This window comes from Urocitellus parryii, chromosome 8, assembly GCF_045843805.1.
Source record: "Urocitellus parryii isolate mUroPar1 chromosome 8, mUroPar1.hap1, whole genome shotgun sequence".
Lineage (NCBI taxonomy): Eukaryota > Metazoa > Chordata > Mammalia > Rodentia > Sciuridae > Urocitellus > Urocitellus parryii.
In genome coordinates this window covers 95,073,253-95,096,112 of record NC_135538.1, presented here as the reverse complement: position 1 = coordinate 95,096,112, position 22,860 = coordinate 95,073,253, and the positions used below count along the sequence as shown (strand labels likewise).

At 36.9% G+C, this 22,860-nt stretch overlaps 1 protein-coding gene across 5 annotated transcripts in view; it reads left to right on the top strand.

Annotated features, from left to right (window-relative positions):
- The first annotated feature begins 2,470 nt into the window (after positions 1-2,470).
- Positions 2,471-22,860, top strand: part of Znf451 (zinc finger protein 451) — a 79,817-nt gene continuing 59,427 nt past the window's right edge. For 4 of the 5 annotated variants that reach the window (XR_013344228.1, XR_013344227.1, XM_026398958.2 and 1 more), the window contains exons 1-3: positions 2,471-2,597; positions 3,132-3,215; positions 10,107-10,187. Coding sequence is in view for 3 of the 5 variants with exons in the window: in XM_026398958.2 (XP_026254743.2) it covers positions 2,577-2,597; positions 3,132-3,215; positions 10,107-10,187 (186 nt within the window). In the remaining 2 variants the exon portion in view is untranslated. Of the gene's footprint in view, positions 2,598-3,131; positions 3,216-10,106; positions 10,188-11,661; positions 16,060-22,860 lie in introns of those variants that run through there. The other variant, XM_026398959.2, reaches the window with a different exon arrangement.

Sequence of the window (22,860 nt, the reverse complement as noted above, 5' to 3'; positions counted from 1 at the left end):
TGCCTTTTCTAATTGATCCTGGATTCTTCACTTCACCCATTTTCTTCACTGAGTTTTCTTCCTCAGTTGTGTTGATATCTCCTTGAGTTAGTTTTGCTTCCTCACATGTTGAAGTATAACATTAGAGAAACATGCAGAGGCAAGCATGTACAACAGAGAAAAGGGGTAACATAGTCTTCTCCTGGGAGGGAGAAGAGGGCCATAGCTGGTATCCCCAAAATTGAGGTGTTCTGCCTGTTTTATATGTCCTAGGCTTTCTTCTGCTCTCTTCCCCTTATCTCTCTCCTTCCTGTGACTAGGTCCAGGAGGTGCTCAATGGGATGGCCAAAAGGTGAGAAGCGGTTGGAGGAGGGGGTCATGGATGGAGCAGCCCAGGACACATGAATTAACAATTTTATAACTCCCTGTAGGGAAGAGCAATTCCTGGAACAGGTTAACTTAGCAACAGATTGGAGCTGGGGCAGGTTATATTGCTAGGGTGGAGGAAGGGCTTTGAAGGCTGTTCAGTTCCCCAGAGAGCAGTCTCCAACTTCACATGCTCACTCAAATTGGCCTCCTAGAGCTGACTTGACCTGATTTACCTATCTATACTGACTGCCTGTCTAATTCTGGCTTCAGGGTTAGCACTTGCTAGGGCTGCAAGACTGAAGCTATTATGCTTTGGATTTTAAATCCAAACCCAAAGCTCACATGTTAAAGGCTTGGTCCACCAGGCAGCACTGTTCAGAGGCACAGCCTTTGGAAGGTGATTGGATAGTGACCATTCTACCCTCATCAGTGGCTTAATCCATCAGTTCATAAAGTAAAGGAAGTAAAGCCTATTTGGAGGCGATGGATCATGGAGGAATGCTGGGGAAAGCTACATCTGTCCTCTTGTCTCTTCTCTCTGGTTCTTGTTTGCCATGTGGTGAGCCAGCTTTCTTCCACTAGGCACTCCTAACTATGATGTTCTTTCTCATCACAAGCTCAGAAACAATTAAGCCAAGTTGACTGATGGACTGAAAAACCTCTGAAACTGTGAACCAAAATAAACCTTTCTTGCTTTAAATTGTTTATCTTAGGTATTTTGTCACAGAGATAGAAATCTGAGTAACATACAAGAGGAGAGTTTAATAAGGGCACTTCACATTCAATTCTTCACCTAAACAGACACCCCCACCCCCACCTCCTCAATGAGAAAGAGACAGAGACAGGACCAGGGCAGAGAATAAGAAAACAGAGATATTATTTTCTACCTCCTGCCTCTACTAGGGCTAAAACATAAAATTATCAGTGAGCTTCTCTTTCACAACCGTTAAAACTTTTGTCCCTAGCACTAGCAAGTCTGTTTGCATCATTCCTCAAATATTAACCAGTAAATGAGCTTTGCCAGAAAATAATAATGAGGGGGAAACATCAAAGAACAATAGTGGTCCTCCCAATAACCTTTCTTTAGGTCCTCAGTAATCTTCCTTTAGCTATTCAGGAACCAGAAATTCTTGGTGACCTGTGGACAACATCCAAACCATGTCAAAAGAATTGATTACTCAGCTGGGCACGTGGTGGCGCAAACCTGTAAGCCCAGCGCGATTCAGGAGGCAGCGCGATTCAGGAGGCTGAGGCAGGAGGATCACAAGTTTGAGGCCAGCCTCAGCAACCGTAGATTCTGTCTCAAAACAAAAAAATAAGGGGCTGGGGATATGCTCAGTTGGTACAGTGCTTGCTTTGTATGCACAAGGCCCTGAGTTCAATCCCCAGCACCTCAATAAATAAATAAATAAATAAATAAAAAGGGCTGGTGATGTGGTTCAGTGTAAATTGCCCTGAAGTTAGATCTCCAGTACAAAACCAACCAAAACTAACAACAACAAAACCCCCACTACCACCAAAATTACCTCCCCATTGATTACTCCACTAATTAAAAGACCATTTCAGTGTCCACTTGGCTGTGGGTAAAACTGGACTCCCTGCATTTGCACCTACGACCACTAAATGGAATGTGGGTGAAAGGCCTCTCCCTTTTCCACCTGCCAGTTTATTGCCAATAAAGCTTTCTTCTCCCATTCCTGTCTCTTGTCTTAGCCTATGGGAGCCAGACTTTTCACGTTCACAACCAAGTGGAGAACCTCCTCCACATCCTACGCGATCTTCCTGCACTTCATCCAACAGAATCCAGTCTTGCCCAGGGCTTTGCCCAGCTATGGCTGACGTCTGCTAGGTGAAGCGCATGCGCGGCATTGAGGGCTCCTTGTTAGCTCTTCTCCACCCAAGCGGTGGGGGAGCGGTTTCAAGGCCAATGGGAACTACAATTCCCACCATCCTGTGCGGTGCGGGGAGGGCAGGCCTGGAGTGTACTAATGAGGCTCCGGGGTATAGCGGGTCTGTGAGGACCGCTGCTCTTTTCCTTGTGGTTTGCGTCTCGTGCTGCCTGCGGCGTCAGCTGCGTCAGCGCTCACGCAGGGGCGGGTCAGGGTGGTGCAGGGCGGGAAGGGAAGTCGTGGCGGAGGCGGCAGCGGGGACAGCAGCGGCTGCTGCAGCGGCGGCGGCGGCGGCGGCAGGGACAGCAGTAGTGGTGGTGCTGTCAAGCCGTTGGAGAAATGGGAGACCCAGGGTCGGAGGTGAGTAGCAGAGCCTTGGGCCTTCGCGTTCTGGGAGCCGAACCGCGGAGGGTTTCGAGATTGGTGGGTTGAGGCCTGTGCTCGGCCGCAGCCTCGGGGCGCTGCGCCTCAGCATCTAGGGCGGAGCGGGGCCTTCGGGCCTGCTGCTTGCGTGCCCCGGGAACCTGCGGCAACAATGGCGGCCCGGCCGCCCCCGGCCCCTGAACTGGCCCCGAATTCCTGCTGCCGCCGCTCTGCCCCGGGAGCCCAGCGACGGCTGAAGTCAGGATTGCCCTTGGGTAGCGAGCTTGCATCCCTGCTCCTGGAGTAGGTGGGGACCTTCTGAGCGCTGGTCACTCCTTTTCGAGGGCCATTCACTACAGCTGCACGACGCCTTAGCAAAACCGAGCTCCCTCGACTCAGTTCTTCGTGGCGTTTGCGTGCGTTTGTGCTCAGTTTCCGTCCAAGCTTTTGTCTCAATCGTCCTTTTTGGAAAAATCTCTCCCTACAAGTGTGTGGCTGAATAGATAAGCATGTTTTGGCTTATTTTTGTAGATAATAGAATCTGCCCCTCCAGCTGGGCCTGAGGCATCTGAATCAACAACGGATGAAAACGAAGATGACATTCAGTTTGTTAGTGTAAGTAGCTACTGATAATCGGGCTTTTCCCAGAGTGAAAGACTGTGTAAGGCATTGTGCAGTTCTACTGACCTGGTCATTCATCATTCAACGAATAGTAAGGATGTCTCCTGGGTGGTGGACACTGTGGGACATGGTGTAGGATTAAGGAGTTTACCAGGAAAGGTATCTGAGCCACCACAATAGCCATCACAAAGAGCATGGCCTATTGAACGTATTGGGCTCTTATTGAGGCCTCCGGTGCCCTCATTTGGATCCATTTTATGATTACTCTAGACAAAATTCTGATCTCTGTAAACTTACAGACTGTGTGATTTAAAATGGGGGCATGAATGCCTTCTCAAAGGTGACACACAGGACTAGGAGGGAGGGAGAGAGGTGGAAAACAAGGTGTTTAGGAACTCAGCTTGAGGACTTCACTAACCTCTGAGATCATCATGTTACAGCATAGTGCAACAATTGCACATAATGAATCCTGCATCACCAGGAGCATGCTATCTTTTCTGTTTTTGTCCTTTGCCACAGGCAGTAGTTTTCAAGTGTTAGGAAGTAGAAACTTTCAAATTCTTGAGCCCAACTCCAGATTTACTGAGTCAGAAAGAAATTCAAAGTCGGGCTTAGGAATCTCCATTTTTGAACAAGTTCAGGACATTTGGATCTCTGAACACATTAAAGCTTTGGTTTGGGAAAAACAGCATGTTGTGTATTTTGTGTGATTTTTATCTGTAGCTGTTAAGTTTTTACAGTGACTCTGCTTAAAGCTATAGAGAATCCTTCCCCATACTCTGTTTTGGAATGAAATAGTTGTAGTTTTTATAATTTTTCTTTGTACATCTGTTGTGTATTTGTGGATGTTGTTGGCCAACTATATAAAAGTGGTTATTGAACAATATTTCCCCAACATTGGGCCATTGTAGTGAACTGTTGTTGTATGGTGTTTTAATATTTGTTGTGAAGGGACTCCTTTCCAAGATTGTTTTCTTGACTTTGTTCCCCATTGCCAGTGCCCATTGTACTATATCATTTTTGTCTGGAACTTTAAGAATTTGGGGTGAGTGCATTATATCCTGCTACTTTCTTCACTCTGTACTGAAGTATTTTTTGTTGGGGCAGGATGCTGGAGATGGAACCTAGGGCTTGGGCACTCTAAGCATGGGCTAAAGTATGTTTTGTTTTTTGGTGCTGAGGATTGAACCTAGGGGTACTTTACCATTGAGCTACATCCCACTCCATCCTCCTTTTTTTTTATGGAGTCAGGGTCTTGCTAAGTTATTTAGAGCCTTGCTAAATTGGTGAGCCTGGCCTTGAACTTGTGATCCTTCTGCCTCAGTCTCCAGAGTTGCTGGGATTACAGGTATGTAGTAATTCGCCTGGCTGAAGTATGTTCGATAATAGGATTTTATGGGTTCTTAGGACACACATTTCCATTTTTTCGGAATCTGTATATTTGTGAACAAACTATTTACTTTGATGTCTCATGCAAATAAAATTAGGAATAATACTCTGAACTTTTGAAAAACAGACATAATATATAAAAATAAAGTTCAAAGAATAAATTTTTTTTGTACCCTTTGAATGAAGAGTTGCATTATAGTTTGTAACTAGTTATTATAGGGTTTTGTTTAGCTTAAACGTAGTCTTTTAATTTAAATTTTATTTTAAAATAGAAAGTTACTAATATCTTTGCAGGAAGAAAAAAGAATGTACAGTATATTGAACTTGATACTCTCTCTCTCTTTCTCCAGATAAAGATTCAGTGATTTGACTGCCCTAAATGGAAAATGAATTACATGTTTTAAGTGTGGTTAGAATACTAGAAGGAACCTATTAAAATACATTTCTTTGTGTTTAAGTGGTAATGCTTAAATGACAACCATACCTTAATAATTAAAATTCAGAGGCAGAAGCTTGTACTTTTTTCTGTAACCCAGTTATACACTTGAGTCCTCCATGTAATGTTTAATCCAGCAATGATGAAAAATAGTTACCTGCTTGAGTTCTTAAGATAACAAAAAGTGCATTATGTGATCACTTCTTGATTACTCTGGTTTGGATTTCTTAACCTTGTTCAAATCTAATTTTCCCACCTTGAATTTACAAGGTTGCACAGCAGACTTTCTGTGGTTTGCAAAATATTGATCCTGAAGCCAAATAAAATATACCTGAAGGAAAGGAATGATACAGATGTGGGGATATGAAAATGAGCCCATTCATTTAAATTGTGATGAAATACATTGAGATGTGCACAGTTCAGTAAGTGTACTTATTTGATTGATTTTTACAAGGCCAATATACCCATTTGAACAGTGCCCAAATGAAGAATGGTATTCTAACAAAATTTTTTCATTTAGATCTGTTACTTGCATTTTCTGTGTAGTAATAATGCTTCTTTTATTCAACCACCACCTTTGTGTCTTTCTTTGAAACAGTAGGTCTTTTCTGATTTGCTTCCAAAAAAACTGTTCAGCTAATAGCTGTTAACAGCTAATAGCTGTTGTTTCTTTTGCCACTATAAATATAAAGGTATAAAAACTGCTAAGGGAACCTATTGTAAGCTTCATAACAGCACAGAAGATGTCAGTTTTAGTCAGGATTATTGATTTATATAGGCTCATTGAAAATGTGGGAATAATCAATAATGTCAAGACAGAATTTCATAAATAACTTGAGGGGCCTGTAGTTAAAAGTAAATACTAATACAAGGGATTTTTGCAAAAAGTGAGGTTATCTTCTGCTGATTTCTTGCATTGTAATTCCCTTATTAAACAAAAGTCGTGTTGCAGTTCATAGTGCAAAGCTGTGAGTGAAGTACCTTAGACCTAAATAGATTAATTGGAAATATATTCTACCCTTAAATATCAATATTTTAGTGGAGGTGCTGAGATAGGAGAAGAGAATTAAGTAAATAACTCAAAGTGATAGTAGAAAGATCTTTTATAAAGAGTACTTAGTGCTTTAAAAATGATTTTTAAAAGATTTTACAGTTTGTCACTGTAGCATAGGTGGTAGTTTATTGTATATTTAATGGTTATTTGTATACATTTAAAAGGGCAATTTGGAATAGAAGGAGAAGGACATGAAAATGGGTAAACAGGATTATGTGTGCTTGGAGGATGAGATATTTTTGTTTTTAAAGTGGGGCCAATGATACAGAACTTGAGTACTGGACCAAATTTAAATTATAAAGTAGACAACTGGGAGCCATTTGAAATCTTGAACTGGGTAGGACTGTGGAAGTAAAATAAGCCCCTACTTTCCTATAAGGAATAAACAACAGCACATTATTTAGGGTTTTAGGTTAGGTTTTTACTTTTACACTTAAATCATAGTCCTTGTTTTAGAGAATTCTTTGTTTGAATTAAACTAGTTTTTTTTCTGTAGGCCATATTTTAAAGTATTAATCTCTCTTTCCAAGTAGAAAATTGGTGTTTGCACTCTGAGAATCAAGTTTTCTAATTACAGGAATGAAAACTTTTTTTTTTTTTTTGTTAAAAGTATATTTTTAAAAATTACAATGTTAGGTTTTTTTTTTTTGAATTTTAATATTTTTTATTTTTTAGTTATCGGCAGACACAACATCTTTGTTTTGTATGTGGTGCTGGGGATCGAACCTGAGCCGCATGCATGCCAGGCAGGCGCGCTACCACTTGAGCCACATCCCCAGCCCACAATGTTAATTAAACTGTGTTCCTCAAATGTTTTGTCATGCTTGTGCATGTGCCTCTGCTGCTAACTTGTATGGCAGTAGAAGTTGAATCCTTATTGGTATCAGAGGGTATGAGGATGATTTATTAGTTAATAGCATAAATTCAAATAAAAAATAGCTGGAGGACCACATGCATTTGTAGTTGCTAAGGATAAAATCATAAATTCAGAGATTTTTTTCCTTGGTATTTGCATTATAGGCATTACTTTTTGGGTATTATTAGTAGTTTATGTTTGGTCAGTGTTATAATATTCAGAAATGGGGGCAATAGCAGGTAGACCTTTTTGTCTTATTGAAGGAAAAGAAAATATGTTGTCTTGGAAACAAGTAATAATCATTGGTTTAAAAATAGGATTATACTTTCAAATGTCTCAGAATTATAGTGAATACAGAACCAATTATGCGTTTAGATAACCATGTGTACCTCAATAAGTTTTATCCTCTTTTAAATGGGATAATTCAGAGTCTCACTTTTAAAGCGGTTGAGAGGATTGGGATGAGATAATGTGCATGAAGTTTATTACAGTGCTTGATACAGGGCTTAGTAAATGTTATATAGTAGTAAAATAAATGGAGGACTGAATATTTGATAAGTTTATGGTGGAAGTTTTGTGAATTTATAGTGAAAATTAGCTAGAGGATGATGTATCTATGTATAAACTTGTCTTTCCTTTTTCATTTAGCCTATGCATTGTTTGTGTTTCCTTTCTCATTCTACATTTGTAAATCAGTAATTATTTGTTGAGTGAATGGATATTCTAATTCACAATTTTGATTTTTTAAAATCTCGATTCTTTTATTTTTCTGTCGTAATTACTATGAATTGTATGGAATTGTCTTTTATAGTTTGAAAATGGTTCATTCTAGTAAATTTCTGATAGTGGTCTCACTGTCCCTACTCTTGGTCTTTCTTCTATTTCTGCATTTTTAAAAGTATGTTTTGTTGTTGATGTTGTTTTGTGATATTGAGGATTGAACTCATGGCCTTGCATGTGCTTTATATGAGTTACACCCTGAGCCCTTTGTAGCTACTTTTTAGTCTGATTTGTGACCATTTTTTTCCCTTATTACATTTTTTTCTTGCCTCTTTGACTTTGCCTTATGTCTTATTACCTTTTGTCTCCCTTTTTTCTTTACCTACTTTCTGTTCATGGAAATTCTGCCCTTGCCTCTGTATTTCTGGCTACTTGGGGACTTTCTTCTTTACTATTTACTCTAATGAAAGGTCCTAAATCACATTTCTTGAGGAGAGGAAATGATGTGAATGGGAAAAGTGTTACATTTTATCTCCTGCTTCTTTCTTGAGTTGAAAATATGATTTTGACTTAATATCAGGGTTAGGTTTTAGACTTTTAAAAAAATTTTTATTTCTTACATACATGACAATAGTGGAATGCATTACAATCATAATTATCCATTCACAGCACAATTTTTCGTAACTCTATGTATAAAGTATGTTCACGCCAATAGGTTTTAGTCTTAAGACAGGTAATGTAGCTTTATTGACCATATATTTGAGAATATCTGTTCTCCTGTTCTTTTCTTCTGTTCTCCTTTCCTTTCCTTTTTCTTTTACTTCTCTTTCTCTTATTCATCTTTACAACTTTGAGCAAAAATTCTTAATTGCAGTTCCCTGCCTAGAAGTTTTGCCCATTGATTTTCTCTTAGTGTCTGGATCACTGCCCAAAAGGTTAGCAGTTTTCCAGTTGGGCAGAACTCATAGCCTAGGAAGAAAAAAGCCATCTTGCTGCTTTTTGGGGGGAGGGGGGGGAAGAATCATTAACTAGATATCTAGTCAGCAGCTGTCTCCATTTTAAGAAATCTTTTTCTCTCAGCCATATTTTTGTCCCATGTTTCTTTTTTTTTTGTTCCTTCTTAAATTTCTTGAAAGAATAATCTTTACTAATGATCCTTTCTACCTCATTCTCTTCTTACTTTTTCTACATTCTCTCTGGTTTCTGTGCTCATTATTTTATTTAGCATTGCTATCAGAAAGACATTTAAAAATGTACTGTTGCCAAATTTAGTGATGTCTTCTTGGAACTTAATGTTTCTGGCCATGTTTAGCATTGATTATTATTCATTGAAGCAATATCACAGTTTCAATTTAGTTCTAGAGTTTAGTAGTCTTTTAGGGGAGCAGCTTCCAAATATCTTATTTGCAGGTATGTTCATATCCCAGGTTATAAGCCTGCATTTGCAGCTGTCTTCCAGATACCTCTGTGTACCACTGTTATTTCAGTCAATATGTCTAAAAAAAAATCAGCTTTCTGTTTATGCATTGTGGATTTATATTAAGGGCATTAGTATTCTGGCCACTGGAGCTTAAAACCTCTTTGACTCTTTGGTTTTATTTTGTATTTAGTAGCCAGTCCTCTTTTTCCCCCCCCTTGTTTTACTCATAGTCTCTTGTACATCTATTCCATCACTTCTTACCATCACCACTGTTCTGCATTATTATGTACCTGTAGCTCTCTGTTATCTATTTGGCTTTTCCTATGATTCCTACTATTCTATGAGATTAATGTTCCTGAAGCACAGCTCATAAGTATTTTGCCCTTTTCCCTATAGAATAGAACATAGGTTTTTAAGCTTGACATTCAAAGCCTGGTCTATGAAAATGTCAGCATGAATGAAAGAATCTGGGTTTGATGTGTAAATCTGTTGGATTGGGAGATGAAGCTAAGCTGTTGGTCAAAGATATCTCCATATTTCGACTGTCTTTTTTTTTTTTTTTTTTTTCTTGTGTGGTGCTGAGGATTGACAGGGCCTTGCAAATATAAGGCAGGTGCTTTACCACTAAGCTATATCACCATTCCTTGAGCTTGGATATCTTAACGGACTGTTGATACCCATCCCAACTAAGAAACATTGGATTGCAGTGTTTGTGTCTTTTTTGCACTGTTCTTGTATTTATTTTCCTTTTTACAAGCAATTTTTATGGCCTTAATACTCTGTAGGGGTTTAGGCTCTTTTTTTAAGTCCTATCATCATTTTTTATTTACACACACTGAATATTTTCCTGTTTCTTTTGTTCTAGTTATTTCTGCTACCCACAAGGCTTCCTCTTCAGAGCCAATCCCAACTGAAAAAGTAAAAACAATAATAAAAAAGTCATTGCTTTAAATGCTATTTTGGTTTAAGTAAATGTTCATGACTAGTAAATTTACTCAATTCTTTTATAGGAAGGACCATTAAGACCTGTTCTTGAATACATTGATCTGGTCAGCAGTGATGATGAAGAACCTAGCACCTCTCATAGTGATGTAAGTATATTACATTTGATTTGCATTTTTTAAAATCAGTGATGTCTGTGTTTAGGAACTATTGTGCCTTAGAGAATGGCCCATTTCTGTTAAAATGGGCCATAATAGGTAGTCTAGAAGTCTTTTGTTAAGAACATCTCCTACTCCAATTTTGTTCCGTTATCTCACTGAGGATGTGAAAAGTTAAAATGGTTCTAGGAAGTTCTAAGCCCTGGAAATGATATATAATAAAAGGAAAATATAATAACAGCTGTGGTTTTGTGGCTCCTCTTGCCTTTTTTCTTTTCTATGCTTTCCTCTGGTGCCCTGTAGAACTGGATCCCTTTCTTCCAAAACTGTGGCCACAGAAAACTTGTTTTATCTCATAAGAAAGGATATCCGAAGATCCTTTAGGAAATAATGTGGGAAGGGGTTTATAGCTCGTGTATAACTTTAGTCTACATCCCTTTTAACCTCCTCTTTCCCCCATGTATTTGAAATTATTCATCCTAACTGTGACTGTGACTTGCTAGTTGTGGGTTTGATCATTAAATCAGTACTTTCTTACTCTGAAAATTAAATTAATTGAATTCCTTTGTCATAGTCTTGCCTTTGATTTGACTTTGCCTTAGCCCAAAATTTTATTAATGGGCTGTTTTCTTGATGGATTAGAGAACTCCTGACACTTGCTCATAGTGGCCAGAAAGCTTCTTGCTCTGTGATAAAGGGGGTTGAGACTTGGACTTGGAATCAAAATATCTGGAATCAAAATACCTGAGTTTGAGAGCCAGCTTTACTCCTTACTAATTCTGTGAGTTTGTATCAATTAAGAAACCTTTTAGCCTCAGTTGTGTTTGTTTTTTAATTAGATGAAAATAGTACCTACCTCACAGGGTTGTTGTGAGGAAGAAATAAGGTAATAACTATGTAAGCTCCTTCAAACTAGAAACCATGAAGTAGGAATATACAACTGGAAAGTTTTGAAAATTCATGGAAAGTGAATGACCAAAAATTTTTAAAGGGGCTTAAAAATGACTAAAAAGGGAGTTTTAGAACAATTTTTTTCTTCTTGGTGAGACTTTCCTCAAGTTTTCTCTGCCATCATTAGCTCACACTTACTGACTTATATATGTTCAGTGGAGTTTTTCTTTTATTAATTGTTGTTACCTGGTCTCATCATTCTATCAGCACAGGACAAAGCAGCAAGCCAGGGTAGCACCACTTTGAATTTAGCATATGTTTACCTTCTGCTTTTTAATAGCCAGAGCTCCATATTAATGCCCAAAGTTCATATTGGGGCTTGGGGTAGTGAAGCTTGTGGATTTGACTTCTGTTACCTCTTTACTGACCTGTAGTGGATATGTCTTTCATTTTTATTTATAATAATTTAAAAATTGATTCTACTTACTGGACATGCATCTCTGCACTTGAAAGTTAACATATTAAAAGCATATTTTTTTTCTTCCTTGGTTTTTTGTTCATGTGGATAACCCAGAGAATGCCTGAATCTAAGGTGCCATCCTCTGAGAATCATCGCCCAGAAATGTGCTCTAGCTGCAATGTTCTTCTTCCCATTGGAGACAGCAGCTCCTCCTCTGGGAGTTGTGCCAACAGTCCACAAAGGACAGTTTCTCAACCTTCTGCTGTTGAGAACCCATTGGAGAAACAGAAAAATGATCAAAATCATTCAGATATTAAGATCTCTGAGACAGAGGCACTTAAATCATCACAAAATTATCAGACTCTGCCTTCATCTCCACCTCTGGTCCCCCAAGAGTCTTTGGCCTCTTCTGAGGACAAAGAAGATTTACCTTTAGAATCTTCTTCAGCTTCACAACATGGACAGGATGCCATCCTCTATCTCCAGACACAAGTGGCTGAGATGTCCAGAGTGATACGTGATCTGCAGTCCCGGAGCTGTTTTAGATTTCATCATTCTAGGCCAAGTGAGAATTCCTCAGTTCCTTGGGACATCTCCACCTCTAAGGAAGAAAATTTATCCACAGTTGAAGAAGAAACTGATTGCAAATCCCCATCAGCAGATGACAAAGGGCAGCCAACTGACCCCACCCAATCCAGTTTTACAGGTCTTTTGAAGAGAATGGAACAAAGAGGTGTTATAAAGAGGGTAACTTTACAATCTGAAGCAGAATCCTGTGAAGGGAAACCTGATTGTGTGACCTCTAAAAAACGCCTGGTTCCTCCCTTGCATCCTCTTTTGAGAATTGCCACTACTGAAGTTTTTAAGGACCCTGCTGATTGCCATCCTTCTTCCTTCATGGGACACAGGGTATATCCTGTGGCCAAGGATACCTCTCCTTTCCAACCAAATCCACCAGCTGAGGGCCCCATTGTAGAAGCACTGGAGCACAGCAAAAGAGGAAATACAACATCTCCTCTAGATTCTACCTCAAAAGAAATGGAGATCATGGGTTGTAGGTTCTACCATGCTGCCTCCATTGCAGCTCGAGCTGCTAGCTACATGGCCTATATGACTCAGTATCAGCGAAAACTCTGGGAAGACATGGAGGATCTGGTTCATGATCCCGAGTTTGATCGTGGAAAAGCAAGGTGTATAATATCTGATGGTATGGACGCAGGTCTTTGGCAACTTTGTACTACTAGGGACATAATGGATTCTGTAGTTAGAGTTATGGCCATGGCAATTGATTACAGGAGGCAAGCCTGGCTCCGACTTACATCTCTCACTAAGAAAACCCAGGAAAAGATCTCACACTTACCCTTTGATGGTACTTCCCTTTTTGGACAAGATGTGAATGCTGTTGTTGCAGAAGAAAACAGTATTAAAGAAAATGACTATAGGGATCACAGTAAATACTACAACCAGCATCGATACTTTTATAGTCATGATCAGAAAACACATTATCACAATAGAGGATACTCCAAAGGAGATTGGTACAAACCTCGAAACCACCCCTATAGGTACAGAAAAAAGGGAGAATCTCCAGAACGCCATGGGTACAAGAATTAATAACCTGTTCATGTTCATCAGAATACTCATCCAAGATTCTAACTATCTTACTTGCCCCACCCCCAGCTCAAAACGGGATCTACAGGTAGGAGATCATTGCAAAACTGAATTCGTGTCTGGAATGATGACAGCTAATGTTTGAATTTTTTACTTTTGGAATGAGTTTATGATAAAGACTGATTATTGGCCAAGTTAGCAGTGGAGACTTTCCTGTAAAGAGGGTTGGACAAGGTTTATCCATTATTTCTGGTCCAAAATATGTCCAGAGGAGAGCACTCAGGAATCTGAATCCTCTTGTGATTAAAAGAAAATATATAGATTTGTTCCTCAGGAAAATCTTGTTGGTGAGAACTAGCAGATTTTGGATATGGAAACAATCTACTTACTGTTAGATCTCTGTTTACTAAGACCAGAGGTAAATCCTTCATTTTTAGGTCATCTGTGCTTCCTTGTTCAGGCTTCAGCTTGGTAGATCTTCATGAAATGTCAAATTTGTTACAGTCTCTGGGTCAAGATTATCACCTCACCAAGAGTTTATACTCCTATCAAGCTCTATGAGACTTCAGAACTGGCCACCAAGCTATGTGCCAACTGGAATTCAAATAAAATTTTGCTGAATCCTGTTTGCTTCCAGTTGGAATGGCTAGATGTCACAGGTACATTATGGATACCAGCTGGGAAGAGACTTTCCTACTTGTAATATCACTGTAGAAATTTTCACAGTAACTTTCATCGACACTGATGGCCATAATACCATCTCCATTCATAAAGCTACATGTGAGACAGTTCTTTGTTGTCATCAATCCTAGTAGTCTTTTACCTATCAAGCTCTTATGTCAACAAGCTGTGAGACTCAGTCATAGAGGTCTTACTGTAATCTGGGCCTTTCACTAAGGATGACCTTCTTAAACCTGTCTTCTAAAAAGTTAATTCCTTTGAATTTGATAATGTGTCACACATTAAACGCAGTAAAGACATGCACATCAGTGCCCTGGAAATAACGGATATTTATTATTTTCATAATCGAGGCATGCAAGTCTGAACTCTCTTAAGAGTAAAAATTCTAAACATGCCTGACAATCTGGTCCCCTATCAAAATGAAGAGAGATACCATCAATCTAGATTTTGTTGAGAAATCCTCAAGGTTTAAAGTGTCACTATCTTGAAGAGAACAAGCTGCATAGCTCTGTTTTTGGATATTTAAATGATAATATCTGCTAATGATTTCTTGAAAGACTGAAATTGAGACAGAGATGTGTCTTGGTTTATTGGTCACCTAGTCTAGACTCACTATAAGAGATGACTTGTGTTTTTGCTCCCAATAATAGTTTTCCACTCTACTGGAACTGACAGCAGATACCTCAATTATATGTTCCACAGTATCTTCTCTTCAATCTCAAGGCAATGGCTGTATCGTATACCAGCCTTTAGATCTTTGTCTTCACAGAGTGACTTTGGGAATGGAGAAAATATAAGTTTGAGGGGTCTGAATACATTACCACCTAGTGTTAATTTGCTTGGAAGCCAAAAAAAAAATTTTTTTTTCCAGGGGTTGGGGGTACAATCTGTAATTTCTTGGTTTGTTAAACATATGTGTTTTTTTATCTGCTTGATCAAGGTGTTTTGGATACTGTTAATGGAATATAGCACTATTTTACGAGTTTATGTGGTTTCTGTTTCTTCATGCCATAGATCCTGCACAGTAGTAATTGGCATTTTGTGATGTCCCACTTTTTAATAGTTTATTATTGGAAGTTCATTCTTCTTCCCCATCATAATCATATTTAGCACTCTTGTTTTATCTGCCTTTCTTCCTCTTAGTGTTTGTGCCATAGAGGTTAAAGGCATAAATTTCCCTACTAGGAAGAAGTTAATTTGTCAGATAATTTTAGGATACTGTATTGGTCCTGTTTTTCCCTTTTGTAGATTAAACCTAAACTAGTCTTAATACAGATTTAGCAAATTTAGCCAAGTTGTATCTAGAATCAATATTTACCTTTTCTGTATTTTTCAAAGTTTACATCCACTTCTTTAAATCCATGCTAATCCTCAGTTTGAAACTGTCTGTCAAATTGAACTCTAGAAGAACATTGATTACTGAAAAGAAATAAGGGCCAAGAAATCAGATACAGATTTTTGTAGCTATATAGAGTGTGTTGTACCAGTGAAGAAGTCTTGTGTCCTTGACACTGACATTGTAGTTTTCTTTGGTGAAAGAACTAGCCACTGGGATGTCATTGGAGAGAGAGACCTTGGAAAGATTTTATGTGGCTGCACAAAATGTTCCTGACTGTTTAAGCCTACTTCACACTGTTCTGTTCCTACTTTTCCCTTTTCCCCTGAATTAGATGGTATGTCACAAACTTGATGATTTTTGAGATACCCATACTTTCCAAAAACTAAACCAAAATAAATGATACTTGCAGTTGTGATTCTCTGAAACTGCTTTGGCTTTTCAATTTTACATGCTTCTACTTTTTCTTCCCCTTTTAAATAGTGATTAAGGAGAAAAATATGTATATATACACACACAAATATATATAACCTAGCACCTTAACCATTTTTTAAGTTAACTATATTCACGTTGTTGTACAGCTCTTCCTTTCTTAAATATTTTTAAAACACATAGACAACATTGCTATTATGTTCCTTTTGTGATATTTATGTTGCTCAATAATAAAGTGAAAATAACATTACTTAACCACTTCAATTGATAAGCTCAAGTGTTTCCAGAGAATTGAATATTTTGAAAGTGAAAAGGTATTGGGAATCATCAAATGGGTGACTAAATGGGAAACTTATGAAGGTACCTGACAGTTGAATGGGGATGAGGACAGAATGCAGGAGGATGGGCATAGCTTTTAGTTCTAGATTTGTTTCTTGACTGTAGAAGAAACAATATCCCAGTGTCCTTAGCCCATTTATCTTTTTTAAAAAATTCTTTTTAAAAAATCTCTGGCATACTTGAATGATGATGGTGTTATAAAACTAAAAGTGGGTACTTTGTCAGGAAGACAACCCCAATAGAATATAGAGTTCATAATTAGATAATATTCATATTGTGCCTGCCATGTGCAGAGCCTGGGACAGAATTCTCTATTAGCCTAACATCTGATTTGAAATGCCTCTAGTTTTTTTTTTTTTTTTTTTTTTTTTAGGAGGCCTTGAAATAGTTGCAAGTTTAATGATTTGGTATTCTCAAAATGGATGTGTCTAATGATCCTTTTTCTTCAAAATGTTATTCTTGACTAGACATAAAATGTATATGGAGACAATATGATTTCTTATAGTTACTATGTATAGAGAAATACTATTTCCATTAATTGTTATATGAAGTGCCTTTTTAAATTTCACATTTATGTTTAAAAGTTAAATTTTGAAGTCTCACATATATTGCTGGTGATATTTATGTGAATTTTGTATGGTGATTTAATTTTTTGGTTTATTATCTGTAAAATTGCACTATCTAAATGTACTCTCCTTCTGAATGGTTGTTTTCTCTTAGCACTGTTGATTAATTTCAGAAGGTTGTGGAGTATACTTCCCTCCCCCTTATTTAATTAATGTCACAGAAGTTTTTTTTAGTTTTTAGTGATTTGCCCAGTTTTCTAGGCATTAAGGCAGCTTTGTTTTCTCTCTTTGTGTTCTGGATTTTCTGATTTGAGTCATTTGTCTCCTATCTAACCTTGTTAGCCATGGTAACACAGCTTAAATTTGATAAGTGAATGTTCCACTTGGTTAGAAGAAGCAAGGATATTTTTTAAAAAAGCAGTAAATTTGCCAACACTTTACACACACACAACATACATACATACATACATATATATATTTTAGATGTATGACAACTTCCTTATCAGTGTAATTACATTATATTTAATTTTTTTTAAATGGAGTGGCAGCTTCTTTATCAGTATAATTCATTTATTTACTTAGCCCTCAAAATGTCTTTTTGAGGGAAGCATAAACTCTTTCAGGCTACTTGGATACTGTAGAGTACTCTATATTAGGACTACATTAATAATTTATATTGGACAACACTAATAATTTACTGAAGTGTACCTAAGTGACCTGATTGATAATGTCTTTAAAGGGCCTGACACATCCAGGATAACCTCTCAGGTATTGTAAACAGTGAGGTTGAAAAAGACAAACTTCAGAATCCCTTCTAAATGTAAAGTTGGGTACTGATATGGACGATTATAGGATTAAATGACAAGTTTATTATTCTTGAAGATATAATTAATTGGGATTCTGGTGATGGTTTGAAATTACAAATTAGATATTTTTAGAAGATTGCAATAACTGAAAACTTTTTTTTTAAATGCAAGGCATATTTTGCCCCAGTTTTTGCACTGTTTTTTGTTCCATTATCTTTTGAAATTTACTATTATGTACTTAATGTTAGTAGTTAGTCCAATAATGGTTGTCACATATGCATGTCATTTATTTGGCCAAATCTATTCTATATGGTGTTTAGTACATACACAAACCAACCAGTTCTTTTTTAGTTAAGAAAATATACAGATGGAAGTTATCAGTAAACTGATGATGATTACTATACTGAATGCAAATCTTGCAGTTATTTTTTTCCAGTTACAGCAAGCTATGTAAACCATTAAAATATGTCCCTTCCTGGATAGATGATAACATTGTTTTATTAAATCTTTTTTTCTTATTAGTGAGATAATGTTTTTGTACTTTGTCTTTTTATTTGCTTTACTGTATTGTAATGAAAGCTTTTTTATAGTAATGCTTGATAACATTGAGATATCTTATTACTGGAAATTATGTTTGCTTCCTGTGAGATATATCCAGGTGTGGTCATAGTCCAGTCATGTCCTTATAATGTTAGCATATTACTTATTTTATTCTTTGTATTGATCTTTTCTTCACCTTTATACTATACTTCTCTTTAAAAGGATGTCTGATCTCTTCTTAATCTCTTTGATGTAGATTATATTTTTTAATTCTACCAGTGTACAGTAGCCAGATTTTGATGTGGCTTTGTATTTGTATACCTAAATACGATGTCTTAGGCTTTATTGTAAGAGATTTTCTAATTTTCCATAATGCTTTTTTTAAAAAAACAAAACAAAAACAAACATATATAACCAGTTCAGTCTCAAAGTGTTTTTTGGTTATTTTCATCAATTTTAATGCCTTCTTTTTTAATGGCAGGCAGTGTTTTCTCATTTCTACATATTCACACAAATGTATTACTTATGGTCAGATTTATTTGAAAAATTTGAAGTGCATTGCCATGGATTCTTGATATATTGTATATTACAGTTCTCTGGTTTTCTCTAGGTCTCGAGGGTTTTACTGTTTTCACTGAGGTAACTTTCAAGTGGCTTATTGGATAGATTTTCAGATGACTTATGAAGAGTTCAGAGTTCTTAAGTTTCTTTTGGAACTTTGACTATCTCTCAAGTGGTCTTGTTTTCTAATATTCTTTGAGTATATTCCTTGGTAAAAGTGAAAGGAACTGTTTTGTATTTAGTGATAATTTTAAAAATTCTACTTTGACCTTAAAGGCTTCAGGTGTTGCTATGTAATAGGTCTCTTACTAGTCTTTTTATGAGACTAATTTCCACATGCTATTTTTTCCCCATAAGCTATCATATGCTTTCTTTTTTCTTTCATTACCCAGAAGAATGGCTGCATTATAGTGTTCAGTTTTAAGGGCTATAAATAGACCTCCTTTTAACTCCCACTTTTATCTGTGATGGTTCACTAGTTGATTTATAATGTAGTTATGTGTTACATAACAATCATGTTGTGGTTCCTTTGTATTTTAATTATTTAGGCAGTAGTGATGTGGATGATGAAATAAAAACATCCCAGCTCATTAAACACAGTTTGAAGTTTTCAATTCCTTTTTTAAAAAAATATGTTTTAATTGCATTAAGTAAGTTCTTGCTAATAAGTGTGCAACCCATTCCTTTCTGTATTGGGTAAGAATATAGTTAATATGTTAGTCTATTTTATATTCTTAGCATGGAATTGCCTGTGTTGACATTTCTGTAATGGCTTATAACAACTCCCATGTATTCTGAAACGTCCTGGTACCACCTTGATAGCCTTGTGTCCAATCATCATCTTCCTACCTGAGAAGGAAGTAGAAGAAAAAATCTACTTTAGTAGCACCTATATGTTCTAAACATTCTTGAGATAGAAATTCATCCTTATTTTGCAGTCATTGAGCAACTGTCTTGAGTGTTGTAACTGACCTTTAATGTACACTTCTTCCAGAGTGTCCCTTAAGCATTGTGCTAGGCTGCCTCTATGTGTTTTTCAAGGCCCTAGACAAGTTTTACCTCTTTGATAAATGCTAACTTTTTTCTTCCTTGAACTTTGTGTTTATTGGTATACTCCCACTCCTCATAACTTGATGTCTTTAGTCAGGAACCCTGTTCTCTGACTTCTGTTTTACTTATTGCTTATTTGTATTTCATTCATTTTTAGACTTTACCATTTGAATCATAATTCCTGTTTTTTTACTTTGGTCTGTGTTTTTTGTTTGCTGCACTCATTTTGTTTCAGATATATACTGAAAATTTCTTTACTGACATCTTGAGGATATTGGCTTAATGGAAAGAAGATGGAATGGTGCAAGTCATGTGGTGTTTGAGTATCTAAGGCCTTGGTCTCAGTAGTAACAAGTCACTTCTTATGCCTTCGTTTTTCTACTCTCAAATGAGGTGATACCTGGAAGTACTTTGAAAATATTTAATCTTAATACAGATTTTCTTTTATAAGTCATTGTGCTATTCTTCTCTACATCCTTAGATTTCTTATAACTGTGGGATGATATTGGATATGGATAATTATATACATTTATAAACATATTTAATAGCATGTGATTGTTCATTTCATGCCATATGATCATGTTCCTCATGTTTACATTTTAAGGCTATATTACAAGCCTAATAATGGACTAAGTCTCTTTTCTGAAGTAGAAGCTAAGAAATGCTTGTGTTAAACAATAAGAATAATAAAGGAGAATGGAGAATGAAGAGCTTGTGTGCATAGGTATGCATATATGATTTTTGATGGATGTTATTTTGTAGTTATGTTGGAAACAGTCATCTTTTCATTTGTCAGACTCATTTTTCAGCACCTACCTATATATGGAAGGTCTGGGAATACTGAGGGTTAGTAAGACAGTATATTCTCTTAAGAGAAGCAAATAATACAAGATATTTGAAACTGCTTTATTTAGAGGAAAACCTGTGGTGGAGTATGAACAAAAGAAAGGGTCAGATAGAGGAGTCAGGGAAGCTTTTCTTTCTTAATAATGCTTGAGCTGAGTTTGGGGGGATGGTTAGTAAAGAGTTAGTTGGTCCAGTGAAGAAGCAGAAGCCAGGCATTAAGATAAAGGGATTATTATATGCAAAGATGGAAACATCATGAGGTGTGTCTGGTTTCAGAATTATAAGAAATAGCCTTTAGGAGGATAGAAATGAAGGAGATTAAGCTGAGGAGAAAGGATAAATTATCCATGTAAATGAATTGGTTCCTGCAAGGATACTGTTTGTACTTGTAAGGTTATAGAAGTAGTTTGTCTAGGAATTGGTTTGTATCATAGTCATTCACAGCCACAGAACAGCTTATTCGTTTTTTTCCTGAACTGAACCTAAGGAGAACTCTTAACAGTGCACTTCTGCCCCTGGGGCAGCTTAAATAATGAGAGAAAATTGAGACATTGGTAGAGTGTAACTTTGAAGATGGACAGGATACTCTGCATAAGTGGAGTATGGCATACCTTGTGAACACTTCAGTCAGCTGGCAGCATCTCCCTCAGTATAGCCAAATGTGGCAGGTTTCTCTCTGTGTTGATATATGGATAATTTCTGGGTGAACTTGGAAAAAATGAAGATAGTTATAAGAAGGATACTGCATTGACATTTTGCAGGAGTTGAGTTGTAGCAACTGTGAACCTTATGCCAGTGGTTCTCTCCAGCAGCTCCCAAATACATTTTGTCAAATGTTTGCTTTTTCTCCTTTCTTTCCTTGCTATTGTTGCCCCTTTCATGTTTTCTTCCCTATATTGTTATTTTTTTTTTCTTTCCTTTTTACCCTCCTTGTGCAGGAGGCAGTGCAGTGGCACTCAGGGTTAAAATGTAACTCCTCTTTGTCACAGTGTCATACTCAGAGATATTAAGAAATTCTCTTAAGTTCCAAAGTTGTACTCTTTTTTTGTTGTTGAAATTGATGGAGGATCAAAGTCATTTTCTTAGGATTTTTACAGAAAGATTGGCAGTTTGATTATCAGAATTTAGGAATCTTGTTTAACAGGTTTGGTGGTATTCAGTTAAGCTTTCTTAATTGAATAAAGTACTTTACAGATTGGGATATATCTGTATGTATGTTTTTCACTCTGTTCACATAAAACAGATGTTCTATGTACTTTGTATTTGTAAACAATAAATAGTAAAGGGTGGGGAAAGGAGATTGCTTTGTAAAAAGAGAGTGTCTTGGTTCAAAAACTTTGCTGCTGGATATGGTAAATAAATATTGTACTGCTTTGCTGTGTTTATCTCTTTTGTTTTGTCTGTATTTGGATATAAAATTCTTGTGAAAAACTGTTGACCTTCACATCATTATTTGGGGTTATGTTGGTTACAAGAGTAAACACAGTGTTTGGGAGTGCAAATTTCACACCAAACAAGGGACTGAAGCTTTAGAATGGGCAATTAATAAATAGGCTTTGAAATTTGTAATGCATTTATTTCAGGAATTCTTTTCAAAAGAAGTACCTGGTCATGTGGATGACAGGAAGATTTGTAAAGCAAATTCCTTACATTTTTTGCAATTGGTTGCTATTTTGGATTTCCTTTGAATTCAGTTTTCCTTGCAAAGAAGATAAAGTTGAGGGAGGAAATAGTCATTCTCTGCCTAGTTACTGCTAGCTGATATTCAGGGAGATGGAACAATAAATAAACCTCTGCCTTGAATTCTATATAAAGCCCTTTCACTCAATCCCCTGCCCATTACAGATTTCTTCTTTCCTTAATACTGGCTTTTTCAGAGTTCCAAAATTGCCTTTGGTAAGTCAGATAGGAAACTTGGTTTGTTGTGGTCACTTCTTTGGGTAATAATTTTACAAAGTACATTCTTCCTATGTTCTGTCACCCTGTGTAGTAGGTGGAGTAGAATTATTCTATTTTTCAGGAAGATCGTGTGGATATATTCATATTTCTATTAAAATAATTATGAAAGGCTGGTTGTGGTAGTGCATGCCTGTAAATTGAGCCAGTGAAGAGGCAGAGGGTAGAGGATTGACAGTTTTGAGACCAGGGTAGGCAACTAGGTGAGATCTTGTCTCAAAATTGAAAAAAGGCTAGTAATATAGGTTAGTGGTAGAGCACTTGCCTAGCATGCATGAGTCCCTGGGTTCAGTCCTACCACACACATACACACACAAAAAGGTAATTTTGTGGGCTGGGGTTATGGCCCTGGGTTTGATCCTCAGCACCACATAAAAATAAAATAAAGGTATTTTAAAAAGGAAATTTTGTAAGAAATGTAAAATGTAATAATTTTTATTAAGAACTAAAATGCTTTTAGAGGAGAATATTAATGATTTAAAAAGATACCAGGGCTGGGGATGTGGCTCAAGCGGTAGCGCGCTCGCCTGGCATTTTTAAAAAAATAAAAAATAAAAATAAAAATATGCCGTCTGTTCACTTGAAAAGCCAC